The sequence below is a fragment of the Oncorhynchus mykiss genome, chromosome 27, assembly GCF_013265735.2.
Source record: "Oncorhynchus mykiss isolate Arlee chromosome 27, USDA_OmykA_1.1, whole genome shotgun sequence".
Taxonomy (NCBI): Eukaryota; Metazoa; Chordata; class Actinopteri; order Salmoniformes; family Salmonidae; genus Oncorhynchus; species Oncorhynchus mykiss.
The window spans coordinates 50,038,101-50,051,589 of record NC_048591.1 but is presented as its reverse complement, the minus strand read 5'-3'; the positions used below and the strand labels follow the sequence as shown (position 1 = coordinate 50,051,589).

The following is a 13,489-nucleotide window of genomic DNA, read 5'->3' as shown; positions in this document are numbered from 1 at the left end:
AAACCTACTAACAAACAGTTGAATGTTGTTATTGTTCTTTCCTAGGCACAGCTTTAAACCTACTAACAAACAGTTGCATGTTGTTCTTGTTGTTTCCTAGGCACAGCTTTAAACCTACTAACAAACAGTTGAATGTTGTTCTTGTTGTTTCCTAGGCACAGCTTTAAACCTACTAACAAACAGTTGAATGTTGTTCTTGTTCTTTCCTAGGCACAGCTTTAATGAAGAAACAGACCTTCTAACAACGCTGCTGAAGGGGGGGACCCGCCTGAACAAGTATGGGGTCGCCATGGAAACCACTTCTCCTGCTGTCCGTCATCAGTGGCCTTTCAGGTACTGTAGTAGGAGATACCCACAATGCAACGCTCTGAGATAAGCTGAAGGTTTTCTTGCTCTTTTACGGCGATGTGCCGCTGTCACAGTAGATGCTCTGTTTGTCTGAGTGCGATGGTGCACACTGATTCCAACAGCCAGTCATATCAATAATAACAACATTTTCACGTTTTCTACCCGTGCCCAGAGTAAACTGCCTGCTACTCAGTCCCAGAAGCTATGCATATTATTAGTATATTTGGATAGAGAACACTCTGAAGTTTCCAAAACCGTTTGAATGATGTCTGTGAGTATAACAGAACTCATATGGCAGACAAAAACCTGAGGAGAAATCAAAACAGGAAGTGGGAAATCTGAGGTTTGTCGTTTTTCAACTAAACCCCTATTGAAGATACAGTGGGTTATTGGCCATCTTGCACTTCCTAAGGCTTCCACTAGATGCCAACAGTCTTTAGAACCTTGTTTGATGCTTCTACTGTGAAGGGGGGCCGAATGAGAGGGGAATGAGTCAGGGGGTCTGCCAGGAGCCACGAGCTGACCACGCTCGTTCATGTGAGAGGTAGCTCGCGTTACATCGCATTTCTCACAGACAAAGGAATTCTCCGGTTGGAACATTATTGAAGATTTATGTTAAAAACACCCTAAAGATTGATTCTATACATCGTTTGCATGTTTCTACGGACTGTAACGGAACTTTTTTACTTTTCGTCTGCTTGTGCGTCATGAATTTGGATTACAGGGCTGAATGCGCTAACAAAAGGAGGTATTTGGACATAAATTATGAACTTTATCAAACAAATCAAGCATTTATTGTGGAACTGGGATTTCTGATGAAGATCATCAAAGGTAAGTGAATATTTATAATGCTATTTCTGACTTACTCCACAACATGGGGGATATCTGTTTGGCTGTTTTGGTCTCTGAGCACTGTACTCAGATTATTGCATGGTATGCTTTTTCCGGAAAGTTTTTTTGAAATTTGACACAGTTTATCTAAAGTTCCATGTATAATAGCTGTATCTTTTATCAATGTTTATTATGAGTATTTCTGTGAATTGATGTGGCTCTCTGCAAAATCACTGCATGTTTTGGAACTACTGAACATAACACGCCAATGTAAAATGAGATTTTTGGATATAAATATGCACTTTGTCGAACAAGACATACATGTATTGTGTAACATGAAGTCCTATGAGTGTCATCTGATGAAGATCATCAAAGGTTAGTGATTAATTTTATCTCTATTTCTGCTTTTTGTGACTCCTCTCTTTGGCTGGAAAAATGTCTGTGTTTTTCTGTGACTGTGGCTTTCGCTGTAAAGCCTTTTTGAAATCGGACACTGTGGTGGGAATAACAACAAGATTACCTTTAAAATGGTATAAGATGCTTATATGTATGAGGAATTTTAATTATGAGATTTCTGTTGTTTGAATTTGGCGCCCTGCATTTTCACTGGCTGTTGTCATATCGATCCCGTTAACCGGATCGCAGCCATAAGAAGCAATTTTGCCACAACTTTGAAAGTATGCTTGGGGACATTGTCCATTTTGAAGACCCATTTTCGACCAAGCTCTAACTTCCTGACTGATGTCTTGAGATGTTGCTTCAATATATCCATATAATTTTCCTACCTCATGTTGCCATCTATTTTGTGAAGTGTACCAGTCCCTCCTGCAGCAAAACACCCCCACAACATGATGCTGCCACCCCCGTGCTTCACGGTTGGGATGGTGTTCTTCGGCTTGCAAGCCTCCCCCTTTTTCCTCCAAAGATAACGATGGTCATTACGGCCAAACAGTTCTATTTCTGTTTCACCAGACCAGGGGACATTTCTCCAAAAAGTACGATATTTGCCCCCATGTGCAGTTTCAAACCGTAGTCTGGCTTTTCTATGGAGGTTTTTGGAGCAGTGGCTTCTTCCTTGCTGAGTGGCGTTTCAGGTTATGACGATATAGGACTTCTTCACAATGTCCTTTGCTGTTGTTCTGGGATTGATTTGTACTTTTCACATCAAAGTACGTTCATTTCTAGGAGACAGAATGCGTCTACTTCTTGAGCGGTATGATGGCTGCGTGGTCCCATGGTGTTTATACTTGCGTACTATTGTTTGTACAGATGAACGTGGTGCCTTCAGTATTTGTAAATTGCTCCCAAGGATGAACCAGACTTGTGGAGGTCTACAAAAAAATTCTGAGGTCTTGGCTGATTTCTTTCGATTTTCCCATGATGTCAAGCAAAAGGCACTGGGTTTGAAGGTAGGCCTTGAAATACATGCACAGGTACACCTCCAATTGACTCAAATGATATCAATTAGCCTATCAGAAGCTTCTAAAGCCATGAAATAATTTTCTGGAATTTTCCAAGCTGTTTAAAGGCACAGTCAACTTAGTGTATGTAAACTTCTGACCCACTGGAATTGTGATACAGTAAAATAATCTGTCTGTAAACAATTGTTTGAACAATGACTTGTGTCATGCACAAAGTAGATGTCCTAACCGACTTGCCAAAACTATAGTTTGTTAACAAGAAATACATTTGTGGAGTGGTTGAAAAACACATTTTCAACGACTCCAACCTAAGTGTATGTAAACTTCCAACTTCAACTGTATTATTGTCTGCCATTTTGTTTGTGGGAGTTGAGTTTGTCTAAAGTAATCAGCTTAGAGTGTAGAGTTGGTTGTCTGTGTCTGTGCCTGCCAGGTCTATAGGTGCCTAACAGGTGCCTCTGTGTCTGTGCCTGCCAGGTCTATAGGTGCCTAACAGGTGCCTCTGTGTCTGTGCCTGCCAGGTCTATAGGTGCATAACAGGTGCCTCTGTGTCTGTGCCTGCCAGGTCTATAGGTGCCTCTGTGTCTGTGCCTTTCAGGTCTACAGGTGCGTAACAGGTGCCTCTGTGTCTGTGCCTGCCAGGTCTATAGGTGCCTCTGTGTCTGTGCCTTTCAGGTCTACAGGTGCATAACAGGTGCCTCTGTGTCTGTGCCTTTCAGGTCTACAGGTGCATAACAGGTGCATCTGTGTCTGTGCCTGCCAGGTCTCTAGGTGCATAACAGGTGCCTCTGTGTCTGTGCCTGCCAGGTCTATAGGTCCCTCTGTGTCTGTGCCTGCCAGGTCTATAGGTGCCTCTGTGTCTTTGCCTTTCAGGTCTGCAGGTGCATAACAGGTGTCTCTGTGTCTGTGCCTGCCAGGTCTATAGGCGCCTCTGTGTCTGTGCCTTTCAGGTCTACAGGTGCATAACAGGTGCCTCTGTGTCTGTGCCTGCCAGGTCTCTAGGTGCATAACAGGTGACTCTGTGTCTGTGCCTGCCAGGTCTATATGTGCCGCTGTGTCTGTACCTGCCAGGTCTATAGGTACATAACAGGTGCCTCTATGTCTTTGCCTGCCATGTCTCTAGGTGCATAACAGGTGCCTCTGTGTCTGTGCCTGCCAGGTCTATAGGTGCCTCTGTGTCTGTGCCTGCCAGGTCTATAGGTGCATAACAGGTGCCTCTGTGTCTGTGTCTGCCAGGTCTCTAGGTGCATAACAGGTGCCTCTGTGTCTGTGCCTGCCATGTCTACAGGTGCCTCTGTGTCTGTACCTGCCAGGTCTATAGGTGCCTCTGTGTCTGTGCCTTTCAGGTCTACAGGTGCATAACAGGTGCCTCTGTGTCTGTGCCTGCAAGGTCTATAGGTGCCTCTGTGTCTGTGCCTGCCAGGTCTACAGGTGCATTACAGGTGCCTCCGTGTCTGTGCCTGCCAGGTCTATAGGTGCCTCTGTGTCTGTGATTTTCAGGTCTACAGGTGCATAGCAGGTGCCTCTGTGTCTGTACCTGCCAGGTCTATAGGTGCCTCTGTGTCTGTGCCTTTCAGGTCTACAGGTGCATAACATGTGCCTCTGTGTCTGTGCCTGCCAGGTCTAGGGTGTATAACAGGTGCCTCTGTGTCTGTGCCTGCCAGGTCTATAGGTGCCTCTGTGTCTGTGCCTTTCAGGTTTACAGGTGCATAACAGGTGCCTCTGTGTCTGTGCGTACCATGTCTACAGGTGCCTCTGTGTCTGTACCTGCCAGGTCTATATGTGCCTCTGTGTCTGTGCCTTTCAGGTCTACAGGTGCATAACAGGTGCCTCTGTGTCTGTGCCTGCCAGGGTCTAGGGTGTATAACAGATGCCTCTGTGTCTGTGCCTGCCAGGTCTATAGGTGCCTCTGTGTCTGTGCCTGCCAGGTCTATAGGTGCCTCTGTGTCTGTGCCTTTCAGGTCTCTAGGTGCATAACAGGTGCCTCTGTGTCTGTGCCTGCCAGGTCTATAGGTCCCTCTGTGTCTGTGCCTGCCAGGTCTATAGGTGCCTCTGTGTCTTTGCCTTTCAGGTCTGCAGGTGCATAACAGGTGTCTCTGTGTCTGTGCCTGCCAGGTCTATAGGCGCCTCTGTGTCTGTGCCTTTCAGGTCTACAGGTGCATAACAGGTGCCTCTGTGTCTGTGCCTGCCAGGTCTCTAGGTGCATAACAGGTGACTCTGTGTCTGTGCCTGCCAGGTCTATATGTGCCGCTGTGTCTGTACCTGCCAGGTCTATAGGTACATAACAGGTGCCTCTATGTCTTTGCCTGCCATGTCTCTAGGTGCATAACAGGTGCCTCTGTGTCTGTGCCTGCCAGGTCTATAGGTGCCTCTGTGTCTGTGCCTGCCAGGTCTATAGGTGCATAACAGGTGCCTCTGTGTCTGTGTCTGCCAGGTCTCTAGGTGCATAACAGGTGCCTCTGTGTCTGTGCCTGCCAGGTCTATAGGTGCCTCTGTGTCTGTGCCTTTCAGGTCTACAGGTGCATAACAGGTGCCTCTGTGTCTGTGCCTGCCATGTCTACAGGTGCCTCTGTGTCTGTACCTGCCAGGTCTATAGGTGCCTCTGTGTCTGTGCCTTTCAGGTCTACAGGTGCATAACAGGTGCCTCTGTGTCTGTGCCTGCAAGGTCTATAGGTGCCTCTGTGTCTGTGCCTGCCAGGTCTACAGGTGCATTACAGGTGCCTCCGTGTCTGTGCCTGCCAGGTCTATAGGTGCCTCTGTGTCTGTGATTTTCAGGTCTACAGGTGCATAGCAGGTGCCTCTGTGTCTGTACCTGCCAGGTCTATAGGTGCCTCTGTGTCTGTGCCTTTCAGGTCTACAGGTGCATAACATGTGCCTCTGTGTCTGTGCCTGCCAGGTCTAGGGTGTATAACAGGTGCCTCTGTGTCTGTGCCTGCCAGGTCTATAGGTGCCTCTGTGTCTGTGCCTTTCAGGTTTACAGGTGCATAACAGGTGCCTCTGTGTCTGTGCGTACCATGTCTACAGGTGCCTCTGTGTCTGTACCTGCCAGGTCTATATGTGCCTCTGTGTCTGTGCCTTTCAGGTCTACAGGTGCATAACAGGTGCCTCTGTGTCTGTGCCTGCCAGGGTCTAGGGTGTATAACAGATGCCTCTGTGTCTGTGCCTGCCAGGTCTATAGGTGCCTCTGTGTCTGTGCCTGCCAGGTCTATAGGTGCCTCTGTGTCTGTGCCTTTCAGGTCTACAGGTGCATAACAGGTGCCTCTGTGTCTGTGCCTGCCAGGTCTATAGGTGCATAACAGGTGCCTCTGTGTCTGTGCCTGCCAGGTCTATAGGTGCATAACAGGTGCCTCTGTGTCTGTGTCTGCCAGGTCTATAGGTGCCTCTGTGTCTGTGCCTGCCAGGCCTATAGGTGTATAACAGGTGCCTATGTGTCTGTGCCTGCCAGGCCTATAGGTGTATAACAGGTGCCTCTGTGTCTGTGCCTGCCAGGTCTATAGGTGCATAACAGGTGCCTCTGTGTCTGTGCCTGACATGTCTACAGTTGCCTCTGTGTCTGTACCTGCCAGGTCTATAGGTGCCTCTGTGTCTTGATTGAGCTCTCTGTTCTCTTTGCCGATATAGGCAATGGGGCTAGAGCCTCATAGCTCAAATCTCACTCTTGTCATTTCAGAGAGAGAAAGCACCTTATCCACTGGACAATCAGACCTTGGTGACCCTTTTATGATAAGTCCTTGTGAGGGTCAGATTTTTGGAAATCTGGATCTATCCGCAAGCTCACAACATTTATCTATTATCTGCAAAGAACATATTACAATGTGTCTTCTGTTTATCTTATGACTGTGGAATCCCAATGGCTCCTTCCCAGAAACACTATCAACACATCGTCCATGTGTATGTTATGCATGGTAGCTTAGCAATTTTGTTACTCATAAATCTGTGAGTGTGAACCAATGTGTTACTGATAGTGCTGTGATGTTACTGGTAACTCAAGTCAGGTTGACCTGGAGGCAGAACTTTCCGCTAGATATTCCTAATTGGCTCTATCGTTAAAAATGTTTGTCTTAAATTAAGTTTAGGGTTAGCAGTATGGTTAAGGTTGGGTTAAAAAAAATAGAAGTTTTGACTTTGTGGCTGCGCCAGGGAGTGAACACTCTGCAGAGCTGCCTTCAGGCTAACTGAAGTAGCTAGAGACACTGCAGAGCTGCCTTCAGGCTAACTGAAGTAGCTAGAGACACTCTGCAGAGCTGCCTTCAGGCTACCTGAAGTAGCTAGAGACACTCTGCAGAGCTGCCTTCAGGCCTACTAACTGAAGTAGCTAGAGACACTCTGCAGAGCTGCCTTCAGGCCTACTAACTGAAGTAGCAAAGACACTCTGCAGAGCTGCCTTCAGGCTACCTGATGTAGCTAGAGACACTCTGCAGAGCTGCCTTCAGGCCTGCTTGCTGAAGTAGCAAAGACACTCTGCAGAGCTGCCTCCAGACCTGCTAACTGAAGTAGCTAGAGGCACTCTGCAGAGCTGCCTTCAGGCTAACTGAAGTAGCTAGAGACACTCTGCAGAGCTGCCTTCAGGCTACCTGAAGTAGCTAGAGACACTCTGCAGAGCTGCCTACAGGCCTGCCATCTGAAGTAGCTAGAGACACTCTGCAGAGCTGCCTTTAGGCTACCTGAAGTAGCTAGAGTCACTCTGCAGAGCTGCCTTCAGGCCTGCTAACTGAAGTAGCTAGAGACACTCTGCAGAGCTGCCTCCAGACCTGCTAACTGAAGTAGCTAGAGGCACTCTGCAGAGCTGCCTTCAGGCTAACTGAAGTAGCTAGAGACACTCTGCAGAGCTGCCTCCAGGCTAACTGAAGTAGCAAGAGACACTCTACCGAGCTGCCTTCAGGCCTACTATCGGAAGTAGCTAGAGGCACTCTGCAGAGCTGCCTCCAGGCTAACTGAAGTAGCAAGAGACACTCTACCGAGCTGCCTTCAGGCCTACTATCGGAAGTAGCTAGAGACACTCTGCAGAGCTGCCTTCAGGCCTGCTAACTGAAGTAGCTAGAGACACTCTGCAGAGCTGCCTCCAGGCTAACTGAAGTAGCTAGAGACACTCTGCAGAGCTGCCGTCAGGCTACCTGAAGTAGCTAGAGACACTCTGCAGAGCTGCCTTCAGGCCTGCTAACTGAAGTAGCTAGAGACACTCTGAAGAGCTGCCTTTAGGCTAACTGAAGTAGCTAGAGACCCTCTGCAGAGCTGCCTTCAGGCCTACTAACTGAAGTAGCTAGAGACACTCTGCAGAGCTGCCTCCAGGCTACCTGATGTAGCTAGAGACACTCTGCAGAGCTGCCTTCAGGCCTGCTAACTGAAGTAGCTAGAGACCGTCTGCAGAGCTGCCTTCAGGCCTGCTAACTGAAGTAGCAAGAGACACTCTGCAGAGCTGCCTTCAGACTACCTGAAGTAGCTAGAGACACTCTGCAGAGCTGCCTTCAGGCTAACTGAAGTAGCTAGAGACACTCTGCAGAGCTGCCTTCAGGCCTACTAACTGAAGTAGCTAGAGACACTCTGCAGAGCTGCCTTCAGGCTAACTGAAGTAGCTAGAGACACTCTGCAGAGCTGCCTTCAGGCTAACTGAAGTAGCTAGAGACACTCTGCAGAGCTGCCTCCAGACCTGCTAACTGAAGTAGCTAGAGACACTCTGCAGAGCTGCCTTCAGGCTAACTGAAGTAGCTAGACAGACACTCTGCAGAGCTGCCTTCAGGCTAACTGAAGTAGCTAGAGACACTCTGCAGAGCTGCCTTCAGGCTACCTGAAGTAGCTAGAGTCACTCTGCAGAGCTGCCTTCAGGCCTGCTAACTGAAGTAGCTAGAGACACTCTGCAGAGCTGCCTTCAGGCCTGCTTGCTGAAGTAGCAAAGACACTCTGCAGAGCTGCCTCCAGACCTGCTAACTGAAGTAGCTAGAGGCACTCTGCAGAGCTGCCTTCAGGCTAACTGAAGTAGCTAGAGACACTCTGCAGAGCTGCCTCCAGGCTAACTGAAGTTGCAAGAGACACTCTACCGAGCTGCCTTCAGGCCTACTATCGGAAGTAGCTAGAGACACTCTGCAGAGCTGCCTTCAGGCCTGCTAACTGAAGTAGCAAAGACACTCTGCAGAGCTGCCTTCTGGCTAACTGAAGTAGCTAGAGACACTCTGCAGAGCTGCCTCCAGGCCTGCTAACTGAAGTAGCTAGAGACACTCTACCGAGCTGCCTTCAGGCCTACTATCTGAAGTAGCTAGAGACACTCTGCAGAGCTGCCTCCAGGCCTGCTAACTGAAGTAGCTAGAGACACTCTGAAGAGCTGCCTTTAGGCTAACTGAAGTAGCTAGAGACACTCTACCGAGCTGCCTTCAGGCCTACTATCGGAAGTAGCTAGAGACACTCTGCAGAGCTGCCTTCAGGCCTGCTAACTGAAGTAGCTAGAGACACTCTGAAGAGCTGCCTTTAGGCTAACTGAAGTAGCTAGAGACCCTCTGCAGAGTTGCCTCCAGGCCTGCTAACTGAAGTAGCTAGAGACCCTCTGCAGAGCTGCCTCCAGGCCTACTAACTGAAGTAGCTAGCCAGAAGTTTCTTTCTCTGACTGTTCAGGAGGAAAAATACATATCTGTCTGGGAGGTAAATAATCTTACAATAGCCTAATTTCTTTGTCATTTCTGTTGTATAACAATGTGTTGCTGCTGCTGCTAATGCTGAAGTGGTGCTAGCTGCTCTGCTGCTGAGTCCGACCCTGCTACACAATAGCCATGCAGATACCAGGCAGTATAAATACCTTAGTCCTTTGATACCTGCTACTGTAGAGAACCATGCTGGTGGTACCTGTTACTGTAGAGAACCATGCTGGTGATACCTGTTACTGTAGAGAACCATGCTAGTGATACCTGCTACTATAGAGAACCATGCTAATGATACCTGTTACTGTAGAGAACCATGCTGGTGATACCTGCTACTATAGAGAACCATGCTAGTGATACCTGTTACTGTAGAGAACCATGCTGGTGATACCTGTTACTGTAGAGAATCATGCTGGTGATACCTGTTACTGTAGAGAACCATGCTAGTGATACCTGTTACTGTAGAGAACCATGCTAGTGATACCTGTTACTGTAGAGAACCATGCTGGTGATACCTGTTACTGTAGAGAACCATGCTAGTGATACCTGTTACTGTAGAGAACCATGCTAGTGATACCTGTTACTGTTATATTGACTAACATGTTGTTATATTAACTAACATATTAACTAACATCCTGTTATATTAACTACCATATTAACTAACATACTGTTATATTAACTAACATACTGTTATATTAACTAACATACTGTTATATTAACTAACATACTGTTATATTAACTAACATATTAACTAACATACTGTTAAATTAACTAACATACTGTTATATTAATTAACATATTGACTAACATCCAGTTATATTAACTAACATATTAACTAACATATTAACTAACATACTGTTAAATTAACTAACATACTGTTATATTAATTAACATATTGACTAACATCCAGTTATATTAACTAACATATTAACTAACATATTAACTAACATACTGTTAAATTAACTAACATACTGTTATATTAATTAACATATTGACTAACATCCAGTTATATTAACTAACATATTAACTAACATATTAACTAACATACTGTTATATTAACTAACATATTAACTAACATCCTGTTATATTAACTAACATCGTGTTATATTAACTAACATATTAACTAACATCCTGTTATATTAACTAACATATTAACTAACATATTAACTAACATACTGTTATATTAACTAACATATTAGCTAACATACTGTTATATTAACTAACATATTAACTAACATATTAACTAACATACTGTTATATTAACTAACATATTAACTAACATACTGTTATATTAACTAACATATTAACTAACATACTGTTATATTAACTAACATATTAACTAACATACTGTTATATTAACTAACATATTAACTAACATACTGGTATATTAACCAACATACTGTTATATTAACTAACATATTAACTAACATACTGTTATATTAACTAACATACTGTTATATTAACTAACATACTGTTATATTAACTAACATATTAACTAACATACTGTTGTATTAACTAACATATTAACTAGCATACTGTTATATTAACTAACATACTGTTATATTAACTAACATACTGTTATATTAACTAACATATTAACTAACATACTGTTGTATTAACTAACAGATTGACTAACATACTGTTATATTAACTAACATACTGTTGTATTAACTAACATATTAACTAACATACTGTTGTATTAACTAACATACTGTTAAATTAACTAACATACTGTTATATTAACTAACATATTAACTAACATACTGTTAAATTAACTAACATACTGTTATATTAACTAACATCTTAACTAACATACTGTTACATTAACTAACATACTGTTATATAAACTAAAATATTAACTAACATCCTGTTATGTTAACTAACATATTAACTAACATATTAACTAACATACTGTTAAATTAACTAACATACTGTTGTATTAACTAGCATATTAACTAACATCCTGTTATATTAACTAACATACTGTTGTATTAACTAACATCCTGTTATATTAACTAACATATTAACTAACATATTAACTAACATACTGTTATATTAACTAACATACTGTTGTATTAACTAACATCCTGTTATATTAACTAACATATTAACTAACATATTAACTAACATACTGTTGTATTAACTAACATCCTGTTATATTAACTAACATATTAACTAACATATTAACTAACATACTGTTATATTAACTAACATCCTGTTATATTAACTAACATACTGTTATATTAACTAACATATTAACTAACATACTGTTGTATTAACTAACATATTAACTAACATCCTGTTATATTAACTAACATACTGTTGTATTAACTAACATACTGTTATATTAACTAACATATTAACTAACATACTGTTAAATTAACTAACATCCTGTTATATAAACTAACATATTAACTAACATCCTGTTATATTAACTAACATATTAACTAACATATTAACTAACATACTGTTAAATTAACTAACATACTGTTATATTAACTAACATATTGACTAACATCCTGTTATATTAACTAACATACTGTTATATTAACTAACATACTGTTATATTAACTAACATCCTGTTATATTAACTAACATACTGTTATATTAACTAACATCCTGTTATATTAACTAACATATTAACTAACATCCTGTTATATTAACTAACATATTAACTAACATATTAACTAACATACTGTTATATTAACTAACATACTGTTATATTAACTAACGTCCTGTTATATTAACTAACATCCTGTTATATTAACTAACATATTAACTAACATATTAACTAACATACTGTTATATAAACTAACATATGAACTAACATCCTGTTATGTTAACTAACATATTAACTAACATATTAACTAACATACTGTTAAATTAACTAACATACTGTTATATTAACTAACATATTGACTAACATCCTGTTATATTAACTAACATACTGTTATATTAACTAACAACCTGTTATATTAATTAACATCCTGTTATATTAACTAACATACTGTTATATTAACTAACATCCTGTTATATTAACTAACATATTAACTAACATCCTGTTATATTAACTAACATATTAACTAACATACTGTTATATTAACTAACATACTGTTATATTAACTAACATACTGTTATATTAACTAACATCCGGTTAACATTAACTAACATCCTGTTATATTAACTAACATATTAACTAACATACTGTTATATTAACTAACATCCTGTTGTATTAACTAGCATATTAACTAACATACTGTTATATTAACTAACATATTAACTAACATACTGTTATATGAACTAACATACTATTATATTAACTAACATATTAACTAACATACTGTTATATGAACTAACATACTATTATATTAACTAACATATTAACTAACATACTGTTATTTTAACTAACATATTAACTAACATACTGTTGTATTAACTAACATACTGTTATATTAACTAACAGCCTGTTGTATTAACTAACATCATGTTATATTAACTGACATATTAACTAACATATTAACTAACATACTGTTATATTAACTAACATCCTGTTATATTAACTAACAGCCTGTTACATTAACTAACAGCCTGTTATATTAACTAACATCCTGTTATATTAACTAACATATTAACTAACATACTGTTATATTAACTAACATACTGTTATATTAACTAACATACTGTTATATTAACTAACAGCCTGTTATATTAACTAACATCCTGTTATATTAACTAACATATTAACTAACATATTAACTAACATACTGTTGCATTAACTAACATATTGACTAACATCCTGTTATATTAACTAACATACTGTTGTATTAACTAACATATTAACTAACATCCTGTTATATTAACTAACATACTGTTATATTAACTAACATCCTGTTATATTAACTAACATATTAACTAACATATTAACTAACATACTGTTGCATTAACTAACATATTGACTAACATCCTGTTATATTAACTAACATACTGTTGTATTAACTGACATATTAACTAACATCCTGTTAAATTAACTAACATACTGTTATATTAACTAGCATATTAACTAACATACTGTTATATTAACTAACATGCTGTTATATTAACTAACATCCTGTTATATAAACTAACATATTAACTAACATCCTGCTATATTAACTAACATATTAACTAACATATTAACTAACATACTGTTAAATTAACTATCATACTGTTATATTAACTAACATATTGACTAACATCCTGTTATATTAACTAACATCCTGTTAT

General features: G+C 40.9%; 1 protein-coding gene across 1 annotated transcript in view; it reads left to right on the top strand.

Moving 5' to 3' along the window:
* The window catches only part of LOC110519322 (contactin-5), a 560,400-nt gene that overhangs the window by 164,966 nt on the left and 381,945 nt on the right, over nucleotides 1-13,489 (top strand). Inside the window, exon 2 of the mRNA XM_036964829.1 lies at nucleotides 211-333. Within this exon, the coding sequence (XP_036820724.1) occupies nucleotides 279-333 (55 nt within the window). The 5' untranslated portion in view covers nucleotides 211-278. The remainder of the gene's footprint in view (nucleotides 1-210; nucleotides 334-13,489) is intronic.